At 55.2% G+C, this 24,151-nt stretch overlaps 11 protein-coding genes across 11 annotated transcripts; 3 read left to right on the forward strand and 8 right to left on the reverse strand.

Annotated features, from left to right (window-relative positions):
• Positions 1–1,130: 1,130 nt before the first annotated feature.
• Positions 1,131–3,497, forward strand: BKA78DRAFT_354222 (uncharacterized protein; the record flags this gene model as incomplete). The annotated part of the gene is made up of 4 exons (XM_066891689.1): positions 1,131–1,137; positions 1,349–2,107; positions 2,154–2,310; positions 2,357–3,497. The coding sequence occupies 4 exons, from the start codon at positions 1,131–1,133 to the stop codon at positions 3,495–3,497; spliced, it is 2,064 nt and encodes a 687-aa protein (XP_066742537.1).
• Positions 3,498–4,350: 853 nt separating this feature from the next.
• BKA78DRAFT_297041 (Maf1 regulator-domain-containing protein) lies at positions 4,351–5,592 on the reverse strand (the record flags this gene model as incomplete). The annotated part of the gene is made up of 2 exons (XM_066886705.1): positions 4,351–5,454; positions 5,587–5,592. 2 exons carry the CDS (start codon positions 5,590–5,592, stop codon positions 4,351–4,353), a joined length of 1,110 nt encoding a protein of 369 aa, XP_066742538.1.
• Positions 5,593–7,120: 1,528 nt separating this feature from the next.
• Positions 7,121–7,728, reverse strand: BKA78DRAFT_297042 (clathrin coat assembly protein ap19; the record flags this gene model as incomplete). The annotated part of the gene is made up of 4 exons (XM_066886706.1): positions 7,121–7,407; positions 7,463–7,580; positions 7,635–7,668; positions 7,718–7,728. The coding sequence occupies 4 exons, from the start codon at positions 7,726–7,728 to the stop codon at positions 7,121–7,123; spliced, it is 450 nt and encodes a 149-aa protein (XP_066742539.1).
• A 402-nt stretch (positions 7,729–8,130) lies between these two features.
• BKA78DRAFT_354225 (gamma-cysteine synthetase regulatory subunit) lies at positions 8,131–9,152 on the forward strand (the record flags this gene model as incomplete). Its single annotated transcript, XM_066891690.1, has 2 exons — positions 8,131–8,156; positions 8,210–9,152. The coding sequence occupies 2 exons, from the start codon at positions 8,131–8,133 to the stop codon at positions 9,150–9,152; spliced, it is 969 nt and encodes a 322-aa protein (XP_066742540.1).
• A 237-nt stretch (positions 9,153–9,389) lies between these two features.
• Positions 9,390–11,887, reverse strand: BKA78DRAFT_162512 (uncharacterized protein). The gene has a single exon (XM_066883128.1). The coding sequence runs from the start codon at positions 11,806–11,808 to the stop codon at positions 9,628–9,630; it is 2,181 nt and encodes a 726-aa protein (XP_066742541.1). The 5' UTR covers positions 11,809–11,887; the 3' UTR covers positions 9,390–9,627.
• A 1,751-nt stretch (positions 11,888–13,638) lies between these two features.
• Positions 13,639–14,802, forward strand: BKA78DRAFT_162609 (uncharacterized protein). The gene has a single exon (XM_066883129.1). The coding sequence runs from the start codon at positions 13,957–13,959 to the stop codon at positions 14,692–14,694; it is 738 nt and encodes a 245-aa protein (XP_066742542.1). The 5' UTR covers positions 13,639–13,956; the 3' UTR covers positions 14,695–14,802.
• A 1,048-nt stretch (positions 14,803–15,850) lies between these two features.
• On the reverse strand, positions 15,851–17,018 carry BKA78DRAFT_372519 (uncharacterized protein; the record flags this gene model as incomplete). The annotated part of the gene is made up of 1 exon (XM_066892741.1): positions 15,851–17,018. The coding sequence occupies exon 1, from the start codon at positions 16,781–16,783 to the stop codon at positions 15,851–15,853; it is 933 nt and encodes a 310-aa protein (XP_066742543.1). The 5' UTR covers positions 16,784–17,018.
• Positions 17,019–17,252: 234 nt separating this feature from the next.
• On the reverse strand, positions 17,253–19,019 carry BKA78DRAFT_253482 (uncharacterized protein; the record flags this gene model as incomplete). The annotated part of the gene is made up of 3 exons (XM_066884825.1): positions 17,253–18,687; positions 18,761–18,801; positions 18,864–19,019. The coding sequence occupies 3 exons, from the start codon at positions 19,017–19,019 to the stop codon at positions 17,253–17,255; spliced, it is 1,632 nt and encodes a 543-aa protein (XP_066742544.1).
• A 941-nt stretch (positions 19,020–19,960) lies between these two features.
• On the reverse strand, positions 19,961–21,607 carry BKA78DRAFT_162625 (endoplasmic reticulum vesicle transporter-domain-containing protein). Its single transcript, XM_066883130.1, has 3 exons — positions 21,374–21,607; positions 20,692–21,237; positions 19,961–20,637 (listed from the first exon to the last, which is right to left on the reverse strand). Exons 1-3 carry the CDS (start codon positions 21,450–21,452, stop codon positions 20,162–20,164), a joined length of 1,101 nt encoding a protein of 366 aa, XP_066742545.1. The 5' UTR covers positions 21,453–21,607; the 3' UTR covers positions 19,961–20,161.
• A 37-nt stretch (positions 21,608–21,644) lies between these two features.
• BKA78DRAFT_318531 (uncharacterized protein) lies at positions 21,645–22,904 on the reverse strand. The gene is made up of 2 exons (XM_066888788.1): positions 22,663–22,904; positions 21,645–22,458 (listed from the first exon to the last, which is right to left on the reverse strand). Exons 1-2 carry the CDS (start codon positions 22,864–22,866, stop codon positions 21,850–21,852), a joined length of 813 nt encoding a protein of 270 aa, XP_066742546.1. The 5' UTR covers positions 22,867–22,904; the 3' UTR covers positions 21,645–21,849.
• Positions 22,905–23,330: 426 nt separating this feature from the next.
• On the reverse strand, positions 23,331–24,131 carry BKA78DRAFT_381047 (uncharacterized protein). Its single transcript, XM_066892988.1, has 2 exons — positions 24,005–24,131; positions 23,331–23,948 (listed from the first exon to the last, which is right to left on the reverse strand). Exons 1-2 carry the CDS (start codon positions 24,022–24,024, stop codon positions 23,594–23,596), a joined length of 375 nt encoding a protein of 124 aa, XP_066742547.1. The 5' UTR covers positions 24,025–24,131; the 3' UTR covers positions 23,331–23,593.
• Between the last annotated feature and the right edge of the window lie 20 nt (positions 24,132–24,151).

Raw genomic sequence — 24,151 nt, forward strand, 5'->3', positions numbered from 1 at the left:
TCAGCCGTGGTCCGCTTCGACCTGGCATACCTGGACCGGTTTCCTGGAGGCATTTACAGATCCCCATAGCCCAAGAAAGCGCAAGTGGCAGAATTGGAGTCCCAAAATCTCGAGGCCGAGACTAATTATCCGATTCACACCCGCTCCGATGCGCCGCGAAGTGGATCAAGCCTCTATGGCCCGAACAAGTTGCCGCGCCAGAACGAACGAGAGAATAATGGGATGTTGCGGACTTCCGGTCGATGACGTCCAGGACAACAAAGCAGACGACCGCGGAAGGGAAGAATGGCGAAGACATCCCGGAGATAATAGCGGCAGAGCGCAGAAGAGCCAGGAACGAACGGCTATGAGGGAGCGTCTTGAACACCATTTCTGCCCAGCATACCCAAACTCTTCTGTCAAACACAAGCCGAGGCGGGCTCTCTGATAATTCAAATCATGAGCCGGATTGTTCACGGAGTCGGTGGCTATTCGACGACATCAAGGCCAACTCATCATTTTGAGTCGTTGCCCATTTTCCAGAAGCTCCTGCCACAGGCCAGAGGAGTATTGAAAAGGGCGGTGCCTGGAGGTTCAGGTAAAGACAAGTTTGGAATTCAGCCACATCTCATGGGTCAGTGACGGACGGTCCTGCCCAGAGAAATTAGCAAACCCGGGTCAACTTCATCTCAGGATTGGAGTTTTAGCTGCTGGAAGCTAGATCGTGGCTGGGGGGCAAGGTGAAGACAAAAGGGAAGGTGATGGAGACGGAGCAAACCATGTGGTCAGTGGCAGCGGCACGGGCCATCACTCTAAGCGAACGCCTTCCCCGCACTAGCTCTCCCAGCGTTCCTTGCATCTCTGGGCCTCGCCCGACCAATTCCATCTTCGCCAAAGAGACCAGCTGGTTCTTTTTAAAAATGCTTGAAAGAACTTCCCGCGTGACGATATCACCACTGCGCGTCTTGTCCAACGGTCGAATCTTGTCCAACCATCGAAGCTCTCGTTCTTTAGACAACTTCCGGCTTTGATGCCACCCCACACGTCACTTGCTTACATTCAACCACACAGCAGCCGTCCGTCGTGGACCCTGACATGAGCCAGGAAAAGCAACATGCGTCCGCTAATGCGGCCACGCGCCGGACTTCATCATGCGCCGTCAGATACTTATGTTTGGCCTTCGCTTTGTGTCTTCTCCTCGTGGCATTTCTCTTGCACATTGGCATTCAACGACTTGTGATGAATCTTCTGGGACCCGCTGTTGCCCTTGTTGGCTTTCTATCCGCCAGCCTAGCTTCTGCTGATGGCACAAACACAACACGTGAAACTCTCACATCTTTAATCCCCAGGTCAGACTAACGCCATCCAGTCCTTCCTCTTACTTTCAACCCATTTACCCTTGGCTCCATTACTCCCTCAGGCTGGCTCCGCGACCAACTACTTCTATCTGCCGAGGGCCTTGCCGGGCACCAACATGATTTCTATCCCTATGTCGCCAACAGCAGCTGGCTGGGAGGCTCCTCCGAGTACTCTGGTCTCAACGAGGGGTTTCCCTACTGGATCAACGGACTCGTCCCTCTGGCTTACGCCGCTGATGATGCGCGGCTAAAGAAGCAAGTCTCTGATGCTGTTACCTATGTCCTAGACCACCAAGCGGAAGACGGCTGGCTTGGCCCCGAGACTGGAAAGTCGAGGAACCTGTGGGCGCGGTACCCGCTTCTACTTGGGTTGATGCAGCTCGTGGAGGCAGAGCCGCAGACTTGGGAGACGCCAGTGCTTGGTGCCATGAGTAGGTTTGTGGGGTTGATGCTCACCATGCTGAAAGCCAATGGCACAGGATATCTGTGGCACGAGGGAGATGGACTCAGCGAGGCGGATACGACCTGGGGACGCGTAAGAGTGCAAGATCTTTTGATTACACTGCAGTGGTTGTATGAGAGGCAAGACTCTTCGGACGCTCTCAAGGGAAACTTGACAGAGTCGATGGAGCTGCTGATTCAGGGGGCAATCAACTGGGCGGACTGGTGGCAGGAAGGTGCTTTCATTAAGGGGGATCTCAACTTCTTGAGCACAGAAGGCTCAGATGGGCCCAGATATCCGTATGAGCATGGTGTCAATGCTGGTCAAGGTGAGCATCATCCTTGGTCGATCAAGCAAAATCTCATTCATCGCAGGACTCAAAGCGCTGGCCGTGTTCCGCCGCTTCACCCACAACGACACTCTGGTAGACATTACAAAAAAAGGGGTAGACTGGACATTTCAGTACCATGGAGCCGCATCAGGAGGCATACTCGCCGACGAAAGACTTGCCGGCCTGGCACCATACTATGGGTACGTCTATTGCATCCACACGACTTAATTCTTCTAACATTTGCAGATCCGAGACCTGCACCTTGGTAGAAACCATGTACTCGCTCAGCTACCTCTACTCCGCCTTCGGCACCAACGCCTACGCTGACCTAGCTGAGCGCATAGCCTTCAACGCCCTCCCATCCCAGCTCTCTCCCGACTGGTGGGCGCGTCAATACGTAGGGCAACCGAACCAAGGTTTCTCTCAGCAGCTCTCGAATAACCCATTTTTCAACGTCAACAACGTCGGCCAGACATACGGCGTCGAAAACGACTACCCGTGCTGCACCGTCAACCACCCTCAGGGCCTCCCCAAATTCCTCTCGCACGCATATATGTGTGTTGGCAGCGATGGCATCGCGCATGCGCTGCTGAGTCCGGCATCCCTTTCAACGACACTGCCCAACGGCGCCGCGGTCTCTGTGAATTGCAGCACGACCTACCCCTTCGCCACGACCCTCAGCTACGCCATCACGGCCTCCGCACCCTTCACCTTCCACGTCCGCGTCCCCACCTGGTCAAACGCGTCCCTCTCGAGCCTCTACCTCAACGGCTCCACGTCCCCCTCCCCGCTCTCCCCATCCCCTGAGACAGGCCTCCACGCCATCGCCCTACCCGCTGGCTCCTCATCCCTCACATATACGCTACACGCGCCGCTGACGACCTCGCCCCGCGCAAACGACACCCTCACGGTCTCGCGCGGCGCCCTCGTCTTCGCCCTCTCGATCAACAGCACCAACACGTCGGCGCCCGCCTCGACGTACCGCGACCCCTCGGCCCCGCTCGCCGGCGCACCGCCGCAGGCCCGCGACTGGAGCCTCGCCAACGCGTCGGCGTGGAACGTGGCCATTGACGCGTCGACCCTCGTCCTGCGCTCTAGCATCGAAGATGTCGGTTCCAACAGCAGCAGCAGCAGCCCCAGTAACACCGCTGGTCAGCAGCTGGCCAACCCCATCTTCGCCCCCGCAGCACCGCCCGTCTGGGTCGAGGCGAGCGGGTGCGAGATTGGGGGGTGGGGGCTGTACAGAGGCGTCATGGACGTGCCGCCGCCGGCGGAGCAGAGGAGGTGCATCGAGGGGACGCGGAGAACGGTGAGGCTGGAGCCGATGGGGGCGGCCAAGCTGCGGGTTGTGGATTTGGCGACTATCGATGTAAACGTAGACGGGTAGGGGGGATATGTAGCGCATCACATTCACAATTCCAGCTTCGCTATCAAAAAGTGACCGACCGCTTCTCAATTTCGACGCATCGCGTCGCCTATGAAACTACCTGTGCGTATGAAGTAGCGGAACCGCACAGTCGTGCCTTCCGTCCAGTACCAAACAACAGGCTGAGTAAACACCACGAAACTCCAAACCAAACAATGCAAAGAGACGCGCACAGTCCCCCTTTCAATTTCTCCCGCCGATTGATCCTTTGGACGCCAGGATAGACCAACCGCCCCCGTTCATCATTAAATCCAAACACGTAGAGGTCGATTGATCGTAGCAGGAGCAGCAGCAGCTGCTGCTGTATTGTTGGAGGATTCGTGGTGCATTGGTATCTGCACCATCAAAGCAGCGTTCCGCTCGGTTGTTTGCAATCAGCAGATTGACAGGTCGTTGCGGAGCCGACTCGGCGGCGTTGTAGGAGGGAGATGGAAGGGAAGAGTATGAAAGACGATAAGGAGACAGACACTAAAAAGACAAGACAAACATGAAATGGCAGCAACAGAAATAGCGTGTGGGTATCTCGAAGCACAAACGCATCGCTAGCCGCTCCCACCGGCTGCTGGAGGCGCCTGCGTCATACCCGGAGCAGTGGGGGAAGCTGGATGAAAAATGAAACAATGAAAAAGAAGAGACGAGGAATTGAAAAGACAAAGTTGAAAAACACGACATCAGCTGTTGAGTGCGATAGGCGAGTGGTGGTGTTGAAATGTCGCGTCGCCCACGGAACAGTGGGGCGCGACTGTTGCTTCCGGACATGCTCCGCACAGCAAACTTCTGATCGCGCCCCAGTTCTTCCGCTCACCAACGTCGTCTACACCTCCATCGTTTCGGTCATGTGTTCATCCATACCTCTGACGCCGCTGCCTCTCCGTTTGGCGTGCGTCGCCTCCTCCTCCTCCTCTTCGTCGTCCTCCTCCTCGTCTTCTTCGACGTCCTCGGTCACATACTCCTGATCGTCGAGCATCTCCTCATCCCGGTAAACTTCGTCATCGCCCGGGTGTTCAATCACCATGACATCGTCGTCGTCGTCGGGCCAGCCTGCCGAGACCGACAGGCCCTCAGCTGTGTCGCCGAGCCAGTAATTCGCGCGCTTGTCCGCACTCTCCAAGCCCATGCTCAGGCCGCCACGACTGCGCCCGCCGCTGGCCGACAACCGCCGATGCGCCGCCGGGGCCCGGGCTGCCGCCGCTATCACTGCTGGACTGTGCGACATGACCGACATGCCCCGCAGGTACAGATAGCAGACGCGCTTGCGGTTCTTGTTGAAGAAGAAGTAGTTCATGCTCCAGATGGCGCCCTCCTCGCCGTCAAACGGGTCCTCATCCGGCTGGTAGCAATAGATGGCGCACTCGCGGAGAGTCATCTCTTTGTCAATGAGCCGCCACATTCGCGGACTCCACATTGTGTGACCGCCCGGCGTGCGCGTGCCCGACGGCATTGGGCCAGAGTTCCAATTCGAGGGCACGGCGAGCATTGCGCCGGACGGTCGCGGGCGGAGGTTGTAGAGCGTCGTGTCGATTGTGTTCATGACCGAGCGCAGGGAGCGCTCTTTCCGAAAGTCGGCCGGGCGGAGGATGTGGCTGAAGTCATAGTCGGGATGCGAGGCGTTCAGTGTCGCAATCAAGTACGCAAAGGTCCTCCGACTCGATATTTGGCTCAAAGGGCCAAAGGGCGAGGATCTCGAAAGGTTGAGCGATTCGGCGAGCGACTCAGCTTGGGGAGGTGACAGCGACGCCGACAAACGGAGCACCGTCTCATGTTGCGATTCGAGCGAGTTCTCAATCGTCTTGTACAGCTTCTTGTCAGATCCCGCCGCCTTTGTCGTGTAGAGGTCGCAGCCGCCAATTACGTGGCAGTCGGGTGTGTCGAAGTTGAGAGCGCCGTTAACGTCTTCAAAATCACGGAGGGCGAGGTACTACGTGCCCCACGTCAGCAAGGAGGTACTTCCGAGCGAGGTTGTCTCGGCGCGCTCTTTCGAGCGGCTTCATTTGACACTCGAGTGAGAGTTGGGTGTTCCTGACGTGCCGTCGGCAGGAGACGGACTGACCTTCATGGTTGCGCGAGCCTGATGTTGGGGATGTGGGGTGCGGATCAGGTTCACGTCGCTGGTGTTGCAGGGTGTCCAACCTCTTCGGGGTCGTCAGCGGTTGTGGGAGGAACAGCTACGAAAGTGTGGTAGCGAAGTCGCCGGACAAGTTGGACAGGAGTGGGCGATGTTGTGGATCGATAACGCGTGCGCCGTTGGTTGTTACTCGCGGCTAGCGGCAGCTGGAAAGCGCGGAAGGATGCTTTGCTGCGAAGAATGGAAAGGAAGCGGATAGCTGCTACAACTGTCGTGGTAAGCAATGTTGTAGGAGGAATCGTGAAGGTTGTCGAGAGGTGGCATGGTACGATGGTAAGTACGAGCGAGTTATGGGGTAAGGTGAGCACGGTGATGCGCTGCCCTACCGCCGCCGCCAGGTGGAGAGCCTGGAGGCAGCCGGGAATCCGCCACGTGATGGCCGGCCCCTGACCTTGTTGTCCACTAAGAGGCGCGGCCTTGATGCATGTGAGACGTCGACGCTACTGGCTGCACACACTGGCTGCAACCGGGATTGCTCGCCTGAGAGCACGTTGTCCAACGGTGCGAGAGGACTTGGTGCTTTCAGAGGTCGAACCGTGTCGTTGATTGACTTCATGATGTTGGTTCCGACAACAAGCGGAACGGAATCTGGAATGCGATGACGCAATGTGGTCGATGCGCAATCCCTCCAGACCTGACTGCTTCAGGACTCAGGAGAACAAGAGAATAAACGTGGCGGTGTGAGCTGATTCGAGGGTACTGCTACAAGGGTCTGGGACAGAATCATTCGATGTTGATGCTCGCTCCTGTCTTGTTAGCATGTCCAATGGTGGTACTCAGGAGACCATCCAAGACCACCTGCAACCATGACCGACATCGAGACATTTGCAAGCTAAGCTGCACGATTCAATCAAGGTATCGCTAAGTTCATTGCTAACTCCATGCGCCTGCTTAGCCTTGCCTGCGGCAAAGGGCGCTTTAGGTACAATACAACGTTCTGGGAGCCTCTGAAAGTCCGAATTTCCCAGTGCAGTACCTATCCAACTCCATGACTCCCCGTACGCCTTTGTTGCAGTGGATAAGTCGTAGTTGACGTCCTGGTGTCAAGCGCTGAGACACTGCAGCGCAGATGCGGCCGCCTCAAAATAAGCCGCTTTTGCGGATCTGGTCCTCAAGGACTTCGGCATCCTGGCGAGGGCCCAGCCATTACATTAGCGTATTTCTGATGTACGGACAGGCCAAACAAGTGTCATGGAGGACTCCTTTAATGTTGGGGGTATCATGGTAGATGTAACGGTTCGTCGGTAGCAGCTTAGCCAATCTTCGTGATGCCGTCGTCCTCGACCTGCAGTTGTCGTTAACTATGTGACCGATTGATGCCGTATACCTGAGTAGTCGCCGAATTGCTAGCTGAGCCGTCCTTTGTAATGATTCCGAGCGTCGTTCTCGCGCGTAACGTGATGCCGCATTTCGGAGTTCCTCCAGCTTTTGTTCTTGGAACAGGGTGGCCGAAAAAAGACTACCAACTCACCTCCATGTCTTCTAGACTGTCCTGGTTGCCGATGCACCGAAGCACATTCTTTTTACTGCTTTCCTGCATTTCTCCCGCCAGCAGCAATTCGTCCAGGATGAAGTAGGCCTTTTGGAAGTTGAAGATGATGTCGAGCTCGCAGACGTTGCCGTAGTACTTGTCCATCTGCTCCACGTAGCGGTGGACAATCTCGAGGGTGATGAGCTCATTGTCTTCCGAGTCGCAGCCAGCGATAAAGAATAGAGAGGCGTAGCGGCGGTATACAATCTTGGTGTCTGGTGGCTTTCAGCGGGGTCCAGGCGCGGTGGTCTGCAAGGCCAGGTGGCATACCCTTGTATTCGAGAAAGTTGCACATGCGAGTGCGGCGGGCGAGAACTAGCTGGGAGACATCTTTGACGATTTTGGCCTTGTCCTTGGGCGATAGCGTAGTAAACCACTTGGCGAGACGCTGCATCCATTAGCGACTGCGGCGGAGCCTGGGGGTTGCGCGTGGAGGACGTACGACTTTGCCCTGGCGGGAGAGGAGGATCAGATATCTAGGAGTGTTAGAAAGTGTCCAAGCCTTCAATGTGTTTCTGCACTCACTTGATCGCCATGGCTGAGGTCGAGAGGGTCTGCTGGACAGAGAGGGACTTTGACAGGAGGATAGCGAAGCTTGTCTCTCTCTACCAGGAACGAGTCGCCGTGGAAGCCTCGCCAAGGCTGCCGTCGTCCCGCCCGTCGGATAGGCCCGCGCTTAACACCGGCAGAGGCTCGTGCGCTACTCGACGACGGCGACCATCCACTTGACTGATTATCTCACCTCTGCGGACAATGTCCCACTACCGGCTTGGAAATCACTTTGCGCCGGTTCTGTGATGTGCAAAGCTTCCTCCGTTTCAAAACTCTCTACACAAGGCACATGCTGAGCCAGAACAAGGATCCTTTCAACCAACCTCCAAACCCACCACACCACTCTTCAATCCGCTGACAAAGCTGCTGGCTCCTCTGTGCCCACCATGACCAGACTGATTCTCTCCACGTCGTGAGCCCAGGTCCTTCAGATGCTACCATTCACTACTGACATGTAAAAACCAGCAACATAATGGGCGGCGCGCCCACAGTTGTGCGCCGAAACCCCGTCGAGAAATCAAACACCGAGCTCACCTCATCGCTCCGCTCCAACTTCGCCGCGCACCAGCAATCCTGCACCTCGAGCGACGCCTCGACAATCACGAGCGCCAGCAACGACAGCAGCAGCCGCCCCTGCTTCCGCGACTGGACAGCGTCGGACGGCTCCTCGCTCTTCATCCCCGCCGTCGACTTTGCCGCCTCTGGCCTCGCCGAAGAACGCTCCGCCTACGACATCACCGTCAAGCTGTTCTACCTGCCCAACATCCCCGTCGTTGCGCGCGTCGCCCAGACGCGCGACGCGATTGATCTCGTCCTCCGCGAGCTGCACGTCAGCAGCATCGACCTGCTCATCGTGTCTTTCCCGGGCATTGCGTTTGACGCCGACGACGAGGACTCGGATGTGTCGTCTGAGGACGACGTCGATGCAGGCGCAAGCGGTAGCGCAGACGATGTGGACGGCATTGAGGGCGTGGACAGCATGATTGAGACGTGGCGAGCGCTCGAGGCGCTGGTGGACGAGGGCCTGATTGCGAAGCTGGGGCTCTCCGAGTTTGGCACTCAGCGCCTGGCGCGTTTCTTGTCCAAGACGCGCGTGCGGCCGAGCGTGGACCAGATCAACGTGCGCGATTGCTGCGTTGTGCCCAAGCCTCTTATTCTTTATGCCAAAGAGCAGGGAATTGAGTTGCTAACGCACAATGATTGCACCAATGTCCTACCGAGTGGGACTCTGAGGGAGCTGTTAGGACCAGGGGACAACGGAGCTGGTGTGTTGGCTGGACCAGATGGAGGAGAAGGTTTGAAGGGCGACGTGGCGCCGCAATGGGTGGTCAAATACACTGCAGTGGTAAAAGACCGAGGTGTTGTCGAGAACAAGGGGTACTTTGCAGTTGCGGAACTGCGAGAGTAGGGCAGAGTATAGAGATACTCTAGCTCCTCGATCTTTCTCATCTCCCTCGCATTTCGCAGAAATTCCGAGCCTGGTGTTTGGGTGGAAGCATTTGATTTTTAGACTGCATGAAGAGAGTCAAAGGGACCATTTTTTTCTACCTAGTTTCAACCTTGTTCGACTCTCCTTATTCTGTCTCTCTCGCGAAGTTGAAATTTTACCAAGACCGGATCAGCAGCAGAATGAGTGCCAGTCATCAAGGTAAGCAAGTCGCCCTTGCAACTCAACCCCACGAACACTGACTTGTCGAATCCGATTCGGTCAGCAGATCCACCATTAGCCCTCCAGAAGCCACCCCATTTCGACCTTGAGATCCACCTTCAGCTGTTGTACACTGTCCAATGTTGTCCTCCGCTCAAACGTGTCCAAGCTGTTCCATGGGCAAACGAAGAGGAAGCAACCCGACCACTTTCCATGCGTGTCTCTCAGCGCCTCATCAAATCTTCTTCCTCTCGTTCTTCCTTCTCTCGTGCTCGTCCAACTCCTCCTTCAGCTTACTGCACTTCTTGTACAGCTTCCACAACAGCTTGCGCTCGCCATCCACAACCTCCTTCTTTTGTTCATCCTTCAGCTCGATCAACTTTCGCAAATCTTCGTAGACGGGCTGCAGGACTTTGAAGCTCTGGCCTGTGAGCAGAAGTTCTTCCGGTGGGGCCGGTGATTCAGCCTGCTGGCCTTGACGAGGTCCGTTCTTAACAACGACACTTGAGTCTGTCTCCGATAACGCGTTGGGCGTGATCGGCGGGTGTGGGTTCACAGCACCGGACAAAGGAGAAATTGACGATGTCGCGAGCGGCAGACGAGGCGAGGGAGTAGCCGCGGAGGTGCTAACTTCAGGCTCTGGTAGGTCCTTGCGCTGAGGAGAAGTTCCGAGAAAGGGTGCCGGTGTGATGTTTGCGCCGGAGTCAGACATGCTCTTTGCCTCCCCTTCTCCTGCTGAAGGTGGCCGGACATGCAGATCTTTGCTTGAGGATACCACAGACTCGACCTGCGGCTGCACAGTAACTGCTGCACCGCCATCATCCTTGATGGTCTGGATCTGCTCCGGCTCGTTCGCGGCGACTTCTGACGTCTTGACAGTGCCTGGCTCTGAGTTTTCCTTCGAAGGCGACTTAGGGTTCTGCGCGCCGACCATCGTGTTGTCGTTGGTTGAAGCAGGCGCAGAAGCTTGGTGGGATGCTTCTTCCGCAGTCGTTGTCGTGGAATCGACACGGCTTGTGGTACCCTTCGCGTGCGACATTTGGTCTTCAACATTAGCACCATCGCCGCCGCTGCCCACCTGGGTGCTTGGCATTGGATCGAGCTTCTTCGTTGGAGTTGGTGCTTTCTTCGAAGCCGTCGACTTTTTGGTGGCCTTCGAGGTTGAAGGCTTCGCGCGCGACTTTCGGCCTCCAGCAGAAGTGGCTTTGGTGCTGCTACTGGCCTTCTGAGAAGAGACCGGGCCCTTCGTGTCTGCAGTAGTGGTCGAAAGAGAAGCTCCCGACTCTGTGATTGCCTCCAAGGTCTCTGCTTCCGCGGCCTCTGCTTCGGCTTGCGACTTTTGGCTTTCGGCAGTGGCGTCAGTGGTGTCAATGTTGGCCTGGACAGCGGGGGCTAGGTCGAGCACTTGCGCCACACTGGTCGTCGTCGCGGAAGGCTCTGGCTCCGGATTGCCTGTAGAGTCTGAAGCAGCCACCACTTCCGACTTCTGGCTTTGATCGGTGGCGGTCGTGGTGTCGTTGATCTTCTGCGCGGCTGGCTTTGGGCCGGCGTCGGATGCGGCGACGATCGTGGAAGTGTTTGGCTCGGGTTCAGCGTCCACCATGGGCACATCCTTCACCTCTGGTTCCTGTTCGCCGCTCCTCTTCTTCGCTTCTTCATTGAAGACGTCAGAGTCGATGGTGGAGAGCGAGGAGTCAGTATCCTGGCCCTCAGTCTGCGAAACTGGACCTGATCTTTCGACGTCATTCTTTTCCTCAGACGGATCTTCGATTATCGGAGCAGCAGCAACGGGTTCAGCCGTAGAAGCCCTGCCGGCAACGCGCGCGGACTGCCTACGAGTCTTTGCAGGTGGCGAGGACGCAGTCTGCTCAAGCGCTGACGCCGCCTTGCGTTTGCCGCCTCTGGTGTTTGCTGGAGAAGAAGGTGGTGGGCCAGATGAGGACATGGACTGGTCGGGTGCATCCATCGCCTTCGCTTTGCTGCCTCGGGTCTTTGCTGGAGAGGACGATGGCGAGTCAGGGGATGTCGCATGCTGCGTGAGTGCAGCTGAGGCCTTTGGTGCGCGGCTTCTGGTTCTTGGCGGAGAGGAAGACGCTGTGGGGTCAGACGAAGTCGAGGCTTTGGTCGCTTGCTTTGCTTTCGAACGAGGCGTAGTGCGCGATGCGGCTTTTGTTGCAGCTTTAGCAGGAGTCTTAGGGGCACCGGCTTTGCCGGTGTCCTTCTTCGATGAGCGAGTGGCTGGCATAACGAGAGACGATGATGATGTCGCGATGTTGTTGAGAAGACGCGCGGCGCGACGGGAGTAGATGCGTGTTTTGGCTTGCACGCTCTGTCGGCGCTGCAACCGTCGGGAAGGTGCGTGGGCGCGGGCACAACGGAGGCTACTATCAGGAAGGAGCAACACCTCAAAGGGCATGCACCTACCTAGACGCGGCCACCAAGCCAGTCACTGGCATGGCAGCAAGATCTCATGTGGCCACACAAGCCATGAGCAGGTACCTACTACCCACACCGATCCCATTCTGCAATGGCTGACTTGATTTACAGCACGAGGTCAACGCCCACCACATGGTCTTCACTACATCTGCACTACAGGTATGATCCATAAGCACCTTGATGATCTTGCTGGCTAACCTGAGACGCTGCCGAAGTTAGGATGACCGGTGATACTGGCTTGCTATGGAGCTCCCGCAGATGTGTGAATTCTTCAGATCACAGTGCTTGGAAGCCCGAATTATCACAGCATATGAAGGGATTGATCTCAATGCTGGTACACAGAAAAATTTGAGTGGCACAAGCCGCTCGAAGTGGATCGAAGCTTCGATTGTCAAAGGTGATTGTCTTTCATCCACCACACCAGCGCTTTTAGCGATTGACCTCTACTCTACTGAACATTATCAAAGACGAGAAAGCAAACAATTCACAATTCTCGTCAAGTCCATCTGCAGTTCCTGAATTCCGAGTTTTACTGACGCAAGCAAGAAGTCAAGAACTCAAAGCAAGAATCAAATTCTGCTGTTTCTCAAAGAGCCCATTCAAAAAACGCTGGAGACCGGCCACACCACCTTCATCAATGCACTGGATTCTTCTCCCACCATTATGATCTGAAAGTTTTCTGACACAAACACATCGTGATCTCTCTTCTTACTGACGTCGTAGTAAAGTTTGGCACTAGCCTGGAACAGTTGCACGGCCAGTCCTGTACTACTCGAGCTCGTTTTGAAACGGTCCCAATGACGAGGAGGATCGGTTCATGTCTCAAAGGCCTCATTGCAAAAGGGAGAGCCATCTCCTTACCCATGGATCCATCCCTCTGAAGACTCAAAGGTGGCAGTGCCTTCGTCCCTCAAAAACGACCAACTCAACGGCACTGCCCAATACGTCTCCAAATTCAAATTGGTTTGCGAGCCAGGACCTCCGCATCAGCCACAATCTGTCCTTCTCCCTCTTCTCTCTCTTCTCTATTGGTTCGACATGATCACGTTTCCGGTGGATCATTGGATGTGCAAATTGAGGTGGCCGCTGGTAGTATACACCTCCTGGCTCCCACACGCTACGCAAAGGATGGAGGAAAGCAAGATTATTTTCCCTGTCAACGCCTTCGCGGCTGACAAACATCAGGATGGTCTTTCATCAATGCGAAGGGTAACGTGGAAATCGCTCAGTCGTCGCACAGTCGTCTGCTCGACATTAGACCAAAACCAAGCTTTACTGATCTGCTCTACCAGAACAAAGCGTGGAAAAGGCTCTCATCAAATCATACTCGCAGTTCTGGGCAAGGAGGCCTCAAAACTCAATCACGTGGTAGACCAAGATGAGCCAAAGGGCCCTGGTAGTAGTAGGATTTGTCAAGCCAGTATTGAACAGCAAGGAGCCAACCTTGGGCCCACGACACCTCAGAGGCTTCTTTCTCAGTCTCCTTGATTTTCGCTGGTTGGGAGCCGCTGCACCTCCGGCTCTGAGCAAATGGACAATAAGAATGGTCCCAGTTCCTTCGATAACTGCCCTCGCTCGCAGATTTAAACCACCACAGATACCCCATGGCCGTCGATGAAGCCCCCGATGATCAAGCCGAGAGGGCCAAGCCCGACCAGCTCCTTCTAACGCAGCCTCTGTCGACGTGCCTTCCCTCTCCTCTTGAGCGTCAGTCTATCCCTCGCGACAAAGTCCGTCGCGACCAACAATTCTTGGACCCTCCGCTTGCCCATCCACCAACGCATTTGGTCCAGGTATCTTACGGGGCTGAGGGTAAACATTGTTACCAGGTGTCTTCAAATCTCCCTCATCCTCCTCTTGTGAGCTACTTTACTAACCTTCAAAGACACGACGCATCGATCCACCCATCTCAACGCCCATACTGCCTGAAGCCCGGAGAGCTTCTGGGGGGGAAACGTCCCCGCGCGGTAAGTTTTCCCACATTCTGTCTCATTCTTCACCGACCGACCGAAAAGTTTTCTCAGCCTCTTGAATCTCTGTCTTCGGAGTCCAAGTCGCCTGCTCCTCGCGTGTGCGCGGCTGGGCCAGGTGGGGATCAGGACGTCGACAGAAAGACACCGCCATCGAAATGAAGGAGTGCGAATTCACCCTCCGCAGGCGCCAGGAGCGCGCGGAGGACGCCTTCCAAATGGATGTCTTGCGGTGCCACGTGGCCATGATGCAATGCAACAGGCGCATCCGCGATGAAGACCACGCGCATGAGGTGATGGAGCTTCACAAAGAGTACCGCTGTCAGCTCTACGCCCATGACCAGGAGATCATCTTTCTCCTCGGTCAGCTCGACCGGATGCAGCAGAGATTGACCGAAGCCTGCCGGGCAGTCGACCGTGCTTCACTGGTATACCACGAGGCGGCCCGCGAAATTGACGACCATCGTCGCACTCGCCACCGGCTCGAGCAGGAGCTCCACGACTCTCGCGCCGAGCACGAAAGGACGCGCAGCCAGCTCGAGACAACCCACTTCGAGCTGTTTGAATCGATGCAGACCATTGCAGCCATGCAACGACAGCAGCAGCGGCGCCTTGCCAGTAGCCCTGCCGGCACCGCGGACCAACACCAAAACCAGCAGTCTGCTCCCCAGCAGGCGACGCCTTCCCGCCGCCCCGTTTGCTTTGCCTGTACCGAAAGTTCTGCGCTCATGTCGACCTGCGACGGTTCTCGCCATTGCAACAACTGCCGCGGTCGCTCCAGCGCCGGGGGTCACTGCCAGTACCCGCGGTGTGCGATTCTGGCGGAAGGAGGAAGATGCGGCTGGCCCACTTGCTATGACATTCAGCAAGAGGAGGGACCTGGCCCGAATTGTTGAGAATGCCGCATTTGGATGGGTGGTGTTTCGACCCGTGGTCCATGTTAAAATCAAGGGATCGCAAAGGAGTCGACCTCTCCCTTTCACTCGCTTGGATTTGGTCGGGGATGGATGATTTTGCGCGGCACCGGATTTGACACGTATCGGTGGTCTCAAAGTATGGTGTGCTTCTTGTGCAGTACCAAGGGTGTAGAGATGAGAAAACGGGGTCGCTCTCTACTTGGGCACGGGGTTCGTTTGCCTCCTTTTTTGGAAAAGATGAAACGGGCATTCTGTACTTTCGTTCAATGTTCCTATGGAAGGCTTCGGGGATGCAATAGGGAGGTCCAGGAAATCAGAGGTGTTGAGACACCTCAGAAACTCGCCCTTTGTATATGGAATACAAGGAGAGTCCAATGAAGTCCCAGTAATGTGGAAGTATGGACTCATACATGCTGGGGTGGAAGACCTCGAGACTTCCGAAGACTGCATTATGTAATTTTTCTTCCCTCGCCGCATGTCACAAATTTGCTTGCTTCGATCGTGGTTTACTTTGAGCAATTGAGCAATTGAATTGTTGACTATCTCGGCCCTGGTTTTGAGAGGGCAGTGTATCAAGTCTGATGATTCTGGCTTTTAAATCCACATTATCCCCAGGCCGGTGCCGAAATGCACGCTGTTGATCCCTTATCCGAGTGCATAACCTTGGAGTTGTTCTTTCTTTCATCCCCCCTTTGTGCCGCTGTGATGTGAAAATAGAGAAGCTGATTCGAGCCCGGCGCAATCGCTTGAATGGGAGCCAGTAACGACATTGATGTTATTGCTTGACTGACCGTCAAATGCCCGAACTTGTTGTTTCTCCCTCCGGGAGGCAAAGCTGTGAACAGCATATTCGCTTCCACCTCCTCCGTCTGACTTTGACATCTTGTAAATAGAAGTGTTTGGGCTGGCCGAAATTTGTGAGGTGTTCTAAGAGCAAGGCCATCTGTTGCGTAGGCCATGTTGTCAATCGGGTTATTGGAGGTTCCTCCATTGTCGAGTCTCTACTCTAATCAAAGCTCTGTCGTTCAAGGGTGCGGCCGATAGCTGTCGATGGTCAAATTGGTTGCATCGTGGAGATTTCCTCGCTACTCCTCAATCCATCGGCAGCCAACTGTCGTCAAACAGATGCCGAGCATCAGAATGGGGGCGTCAAATGGACGTTGTTGCACCTGACCCACGACAGGGCTCGCAGGAAGGGGCTCGTGAATCCGTCGACCTCGCGTACTACGACTGAAGGCGGCAATTTTCCAAACTCGCCATCGCCGCCGGCAAAGACGTTGCGCGGGTCCTGAACCCGCTCTATGAGAGGCCACAGCTCGTAGACGAGTTCTTTGCAGAGCGGTGAGTCAGGTAAGAAGAGGAGGTGGGAGACTGCCTCGCAGAAGTACGAGCATGGAAGTCTGTTGTCGATGTGTACGGTTTCGACCTTGGGCAACAGATGCATCGACTGGCGCAAGTTGCGCGCGCTCTTTTTGCAGTCTAGACTACATGGGGTCGCGGGAATCCAGTATAGACAATCGGGTGTATGTCTTTTTGGCCTCAGCAAAAAGATGCGAACGCGACGCATGCTTCTCCGCAACTCGAGTGCGGCCTGGCTGAGGTCTGGTCGACAGATGTATTCGTAGAGGCAGGCACTGTCGTAAAAGTAGAAGATTGCCTTCCTGTGAAGCAATTTGGCGTATTCGGCTAGAAGCATAAGGTGGAATAACGCCAAGGTCGTTGGTGGTGTGAGTAGTGCTCTGTGTTTGCGATGAGAGTCATAACAGTAGGTGCTTCTGAAAGAAAAGTGATCATGGCAGATGACATACTGGCCATCTTCAACCATGTAGTCGGCAATCATGGCGATGATTTCGTTTGGTAGAGTGGATGCCATGCCTTCGACGTGAATATTGAGGTGAGATGATGAGGGAACGAGCAGACAGGGCCAAAGACGTGTGTTGTGTACCGAAGCCCGACAACGGTAACTGCGACGCAATCGGTACACTGAGGTAGCCGCGCGGTGCGAAGAATTTTGTACCCTTCGCACCACTTCTCTGTTGCTTAGTAATCGGGGCACTGAGAAGTTCATGCGTTTCTACAAAGACTACGCTAATGGCAGTGTTGATTCCTCCAAATTCTCAAGCGTGCTGTTTATTATCAGCCACCTGCCAGAATCTTTCCCCCCCAGATAGCCACGAATCAGTATGTTGGCCAAGAGTATATCAACTAAATTATCAATTGGGCTTCAGCAATCATTTATGCTTTGTTAGATTTGACTTCGCCTCCTATGTTTGGACACTGGAGCTGTGAAGTCTGGACGAAGAGGAGTAAATGGTTTCGCCGATACGGCAGCACTCACACACGCCAGATGTATGCTCGCTCGCTTTGAGAGCCCCTCACACATCCCACAATCTCATCTGCCCCTGAATCTTCCTACACCAGATCCACCACGCACATACGTGCCCAGTATATCTCATGATCCCCTGACATCACTCCTGTATATGCCAATCCTCCAAATTCCATGGTGCTCTTCATCTCACAACCTCACTTCAGGACTCTCAATTCCTCAAACCCGCCTGTCCCCCACCATACACACCCTCAATCCACCTTCCCACGCCCTCTCCACTCCAATACGCGCCCGTGACCGTGCCCAACGCCAAAAAGCTCGCCGTATGCTCGCCAGCCAGCCAAACACGGCGCTCAGGCAAGCCCTGACGCAGCACCTCAACGTCGCGGTCGCCGTTTTCCAGGCCGACCGGGAAGTTGCAGTAGCTGCCGTAGCCGGCCAGCTCGTCGTTGGTCCAGCCGGTCGCCAGGACGCCGACGGGCGCGCACGAGGGGCTGGAGGCGTCGAAGTGCGGCAGGCGCGAGTAGTAGGGCGCGAAGAAGTCAAGGAGTTTGGCCGTCACGGCGGGCGAGGGGTTCTGCGGGTCGGACAACGGGTCTGAAGAGAGGATCGAGGCGAGGTGTTGCGACGTGGGGCCGAAGGTGTAGAAGAGCAGCGTAGGGTGCGCGGTGCCCTCGGGCAGCGCGGCCATGTTGACGCACTCCTGATTCCAGGCTTCGGGATTTGTGTCGGAGGCGTAGAGCGGGGCGGTCCATTGCGTGAAGCCCGGGTGATGCGGAGACGGGGTGGCGTTTGGATCTATCGAGTGGACGGGCGCGGTGGTTGCGGTTGTGTTTGGTATCGAGGTGCGGGCGGTCGTGGGGATGTCGCTCTTGCTGGGGGTGCTGTCCGGCGTATTCCAGAAGGCCTGCGGGAACGTAATGTAGATTTTGTCGAGGCAGCCGTAGCCAATGTTGGAAATGGCGTTGGAGAGGCGCTTGGGGAGCGCCGGAACGAATGCCTCCTTATTTCTTTTCAGCCAGCCGAGTGGAGTCGTCATGACAACTTCGTCGAAATCCAACGTCTTTCCATCGTCCAACTCGACCTCGACCTTGGTCGGTTCGGCCTCGCCTTCTCCGTACTTTGTCTCCACCTTCTTCACGCGCTGGCCAAACTGGACATCCGCGCCGTCAAGCGCGGGCCTCGCTATCCTCTCCAGAACCTTCTTGTACGTCCCCGCAACAAACAGGTTGTCGCCATCGATGCACTCCTCAAGCCAGAAAAACCGGAGGCTCTGCTTTTCAACACCACTGCCTACAAACGCTCCCCACATCTCGGCAATCTTCAGGAGAAGATTTATCTTCTTCTGTTTCGCCGCTCCGTCGATCTCCTCATCCTGGTAAAGATCTTTAGTCTTCTCCTGAAGGTAGTCGAGAAGACTTTTGCTGGAAGGTATTGAATCGCCATGCTCTTTTGCGTACTCCATGCCGTCGCCGATGATGCTCCATATGGTCTCTGCGGCCTCCGCAGCTTCCTTCTCGGGCAACATGCTGCCCTGCTGGTTGTAGATGCACTGGCGGCCATCCCAGTTGTGAGTAACAGTGTTGGTCTCCTTTGCGAGATCCAAAATGGGATTGTCCTCAGTTCCATGTATCCAATTAGGCCCACTAGACATTCCCGCAGAGGCAAAGTTAGTCATTTCACATCATTCAGGCTATACGCAAAGAGCGCCAAACATACAGGTCCACAAGGTTTCCTCCCTTGACGCTTGCTTGACAGAGCTGTTGAAGACTTAGCGAACCATTCTGGCTTCCAATTTACACACAAAAGTTTTGAGACTTACACGCCCCCCTATTCGATTTCTTGCTTCCAAAATGGTGACTTTGTGCCCGGCCTGGAGCAAAATGTCTGCGCAGCGCAAACCGCTTACGCCCGCGCCGACGATGCCAACATGAGGCTTCGCGCCGTGAGGCAGGGCCCGTCGTATTATCGGGTTCATGCTCGCGCCGCCGTTGCCGTTCGCAATGTGACCAAAGTTCTGGCGATGCGGACTACTTCGCAAATCTTGCTGCATACGATCCGGGCTGCCGTCGCTATTGTAGCCCTGATTCGGCGAACGGTAAGCTCTACGCTCCATGATGCTCAGCGTGAAAGAAGACGGCGTGTTATTTCCGATTCAGGCAAATATGGCGTTGAAGAAAAAAAAAAAAAGGGGTAGGTAGGGTAAGATTTCGGTTGTTGGGGTTTGTTGATAGCCAAGCACTTTGCAAGAGAGAGAAAAAAAAGGTTATGGAGACAGATGCAGCAAGCCAGAGATAAGGTTTTATCAGAAGGGGAAAATGGCGCTATGTCGGGAAGAAGTGCAAGGCGGCTATGCAAGGGAACTAGCGGGTCTGGCCAACTGCCTGGGCAGAGAGTGGCATGGAAGGCGAGGAAGTGAGGTGGGTAGGTATGTGTGCTGAGAGATCAGGCTGCGTGTACAGCGCCAGCTGCGCGTACTTCTAGCCATTACGCGGCGAAGAGCATCCGCCTGGCACCACTGCGGTATGTCCTCGATTGAACAGTCTTGTACGCCACGCGCCTCGTTGGTCGTTTCCGGGACAAGCATGGCCCTGGAAACAAGGCCAGGCACGCGCATGAAGTTGGAAACCGGGCGCACAGCTGACAGGAGGCCATATCGAATTGGTGGCGAGAAGGACTACCGAGTACGGGAACAAGCAAGGGCCGATTAAAGCCGACTATCCGTATACGTGTGGTGGAGAAGAGGGACAAAGAAGGCTGCGACAGCTTACCTTGTTGGTTGTTTGCTAGTGGCAGGAGTTGGTGGCAGAACCGGTCAAGAGGATGTCTTGCTGGAGGTATCTACAACACAGCTGGATGGATGGTGAACAGGGAACAAAATAGGGACGCGGGAGAGAAGACGGGAATGATGAAAGACCTGGAGCTTGACGCAGTCCGCGTAGCTGCCATGATCCCTGCATTATCGATAACGCCGATCAGAGACATGAGGCTACTATTCGATGCGCATAAGACATTGCTCATTGGTCAGTAATAGTTGATCCAGCTATGTACAAAAGGCTGTATATGCAACGCTCCGTCCCTTTCCAAACGCCAACCACCCTGTAAACAAAAGTACAACATCTAGATTTTCTTTTCCTCCATGCTCGCACTCCTTCCATGCAGTACACCAAGACCATCGCTTCTCCTGCTTCTCCTGCCCCACGCGCTCATGACGGCCTCGCCGACTCTGAAGCACCAGCCTCCTGCAACCATGACACCACTGATGACGTTGACCAGTCTTATGACGAGAGCAAGGAAACCTCCATTTTCTTCCGAAATGGTAAGCATGATTGGCTCAATGTCAAACTTGACAAAGACTCCGGGCACGGCCATTTCAGGCACGGCATGAGATTGCTCCGTCACCGCATATTGGTTGGTAAATATGGTGGAGCGAGTGTCCGTGTACAGCGTCGGCACGACCGAAATGTAGTACTGGAACTTGTAGAAGTGATCGTCGGGAGTGGGGGTCGTGACGCGGGTGTTGTCTAGCGGATTTTGGAGCGAGGGATAGTACGGGCCAAAGGACAGCTCGTTGACTTGATGCGAAAAGTTGAACTCTGAGAGATAAGAGTTAGCAGGCCAGTGGCGCCAATACTGTAAGGGATTCTTACGGTCATGGGGCAAGTGGTCCCCAAACGCCATGTAGCCATGGCCCCTCGCGGTGATGTGGAAATCGCCCTGCACCTTGTTCCCCTCCAAGGTACCGTATATTCTACACGAGTCCGGCGCGCCCCTCAGCTTGGGAGTTTTGGGGAACTTTCTCTTCGCCCTAGCCGCGCCGAGATAGTCGTGCACATCCTCTTCATGGTACCTGTTCTTGCCCTGGTCCTTCTCCAGCCTGTGGATATTCTTGCTCTTTTCGACCCACCAGAGCCACCGCGTGGGGTCCATCTTGAGGGTATCGCCGGCCAAGATGCGGTCGCCGGATGCGTCTTGGACGTTGACATTGAGGTCCTTGCATTGCATTGCGACGACGACGTCCAGGTTGATTTGGAGGTCGTGGGAAATGCCCTTTTCAACGCTGAAGGTGTGCGAGGTGGTTCCGACCCACCATCGCATCGATTCCGTTATCGAAAGCCATACACATGTTACGATGAGGAGTAATGTCCAGTTCGCGCCAGAGGAGGTCTGTTGGAGGTAGCTAGCCTTGGTCTTGGCTGCAAAGATAGTTAGAAGGCCGTCATTGTCTACGAGGCGAAGAGGGGAGAGCACGCGCAAGTGTCTTGCAAGCGTTGGGCGTGAGGGCGCTCAAGCGGCGCAAGGGAGCTGGTCGAAGGTTGAGCTTCTACTTACGGAACGCATCAAAGGCCTTGAGGCCGCTCTTCTCCTCAAAGTCCCCCTCGGTAAGGCCGCGGTCGGCAAATCCGTTCATGGCAGCAGAAGGGTAGCAGATGGCGCTACATGGACCAGCCTGGCGAAATCTGCAAAAAAGAGGCGATGGCGGACGAGGTTGTTTGCATGGTGGTCGGAAGAAGCCACCTCATCTTCGCGGTCCCTGGTCTGTGCACAGCTTCCGCATTCGAGATGTCGTGCCGCTCGGCCAAATCTTGAGACGCGACGCGCACTACACGACCTCCGTATCCACACCTCGCATGAAACAATCACAACTCACGGCACTTGCACATTGATAATTGCATCGATATTCAATTCATTGGTTCCTAGCCAGAGGATATCGTGCTTCGTCAACCCAAAGCATTACCTCAACTCCCCAACCCTATTAATTGTACAATTCGTGATCTCGTAGAATCCGTTCGAGCTCATGAAGCCATCTATGCCGACGTCTCACCTCCCAGCACGCTGAAGTCGTTCTTGGGGTCGATGTTCTGCTGTCTGGGGCCGGTAGCAGAGTCCTGAGCGCTCTGAACGGCGTTGCGCTGGAACTTCTGCTCCGCAGCACGTCCAGGGTCGTTCTTGGAGCCAATTTCGGAGTTGAAGCTGGCGTTGGCCTCGCTGCCAGTGAAGCCTTCCTCCTCCGTCAGGTTCTTGCCCTTGGGCTTTCCACCCTCGTTGTAGAGATCGACGTTGGCGTAAGTCGGCGCAGCGCCCGCGGACTCAGCAGCGCCTCCAGTAGCACCCGTAGTGTTGTAAGTTGGTCCAACGCCACCCTCCTTTCCAAGGCTCCTTCCAGCGTTGAGTTGAGCCGTCTCGCTCCATTCAGCCTCGGCCTCGCGGGCTTCGGCGGTCGAAGCAGCACCGAGGACTGAGGCGCCAGAAATGTTGGTGTTGTTGGTGGTGGTTCCGGAAGACGGTTGCTCGTGAACGCCGGCCTTGCTGTTGCCAGCGCCGAAGGCGCCAGAGCCTTTTGCGGACTCAGCAGCCAGGCTGTCGTTGGTGACGATACCGGCGCCTTCCGACTTGACGGCGTTGGGGTCGCTAACCTGTTCAGATTGTCAGTGATTGTTGCACAGAAAATGAGGCTGACTGCAGAATTGCGAGGCCAAAATTGGAAAAGTGCTTCCAGTTGACCCATCAGAGCACTCCACCATGCGACAGCAACTCTACGCGCTGTTTGCGTGGCGAGGCAGTGAGGGCTGTCTTGGAAACAGCTTGGGCGGGGTAGCGGGGCATGGTGGGTTGCTTACCTTGGTACCAGCGGAGATGGGCATTTTGTCTGATAAAAGTTGTGTACGTTTGAGAGAAGCTGGATTGGACGTAGATGATGAAATCGGTCTCGCGTTGGAGGAGAGGATGCGTGATGTTGGAGTTGTCTGAAGAAGTGACGGCTCTCCGGGATGTGGTGGCTGCCAATATATTAGCTGCCGCGTTGGACATGTGACGTCACGCATACATAAATGACGGAGGCAAGGAAAGCCAACTGAACCTGTTGGCATCCGATTTCAGGCTTCTTTTGCATGTGGGTCCTGTGAATCCCATCAGTCGATATCGATCTCTATGATGCATATTTGCCCCAGTTTGCAAAAACATGGCGCACGGTTGCGGGAATTGCGCAATATCACCCCGCTTCATTACATATCCAAATATGTGCAACTTTGGCCTCATGTTCGATCGACAGGTGCGCTGCCCTGGTTTTGCTTGTCGTTTGAAAATGTCTCGGGCAACGTTTCGAGCGCAAGCTGAGATATTTAACGCGCGAGCGCCATGAGCCTGCAGTCTTGTGAATTCGGACAAATCGCTTGGTAGAAGATTTTTCTGAGTCGTGGCTGTACATCCCAGCTTTCGGTTCAGATTTCCAAATTCCATGGCAGATGACTACACTGATGGCATTGAAAAGAAAATCTAAATTTCTTTCGGGCTGCAAACCTACGAGCGCTCCTCAACGGCCACTTTTCCAAAATCAATCACTTCTTCATAGCATGAGAATCGAGTTGAACAGTCGTCAATCATTCATTGATGTGGTATCTAATTCGTCCATAGACCATTCAGATGCCATTCCCATCCCGGCCGTGGTGAACGCCGTCAAGAAAATGCTAGTTGTGAAAAGACCAATCCGCTGAAGAGTCGCAGACTCTCATGCAAATCCATCCCGGGTACTCCAAAGAAACTGAAGGAGATTTACTGCTTGGTGGTGTTGGAGAGACCAGCGTGGTTCTTGGCGTCCCTCGTGACAGCGTCGTTGGGAAGGCCGCTCAGACCGTCCTTGGCCGTGCGGCCAACGTTGATGTCGGTGGTGGGGAAACCGGTCTCGCCGCTGGTGCGGACGTTGCTGTCGGCAGAGGAAGGCTCACGCAGGCTGTCGTTGCCGGCGCCGTGGGAAATGTCGGAGGCGACGCGGCCAGCGCCAACGTTGACAGTGCTGGCATCGGCCGAGTTCCAGTCAGAGGCGACGGGAGGCTGGTCGGGAAGAGGCAGGTTGGCCTTGCGCTCCTCGACGGTCTTGGGGTTGGCGTGGTCAACACCGGTGGTAGGCCTTGAAGCTGTTAGTATTTTGGCCTTTGAAATAAGAAGTGAAGCGAGAGAGCTTACTGGAAGTTGGTGGCAGGCATGTTGATAGATTTCGAGTTTGTTTTGAAAGTGGTTGAGAATTGAGTGAGGTTGGAGTGTGATCGAGTGGTTGAATTGGTTGTTTGAGAGGTTGTGTGTGTTGTAGAAGTGTCGAGCAGAGGTTGTGGT

This window comes from Phyllosticta capitalensis, assembly GCF_038381095.1.
Source record: "Phyllosticta capitalensis strain CBS 128856 chromosome Unknown BKA78scaffold_7, whole genome shotgun sequence".
In the NCBI taxonomy this organism is placed as follows: domain Eukaryota; kingdom Fungi; phylum Ascomycota; class Dothideomycetes; order Botryosphaeriales; family Phyllostictaceae; genus Phyllosticta; species Phyllosticta capitalensis.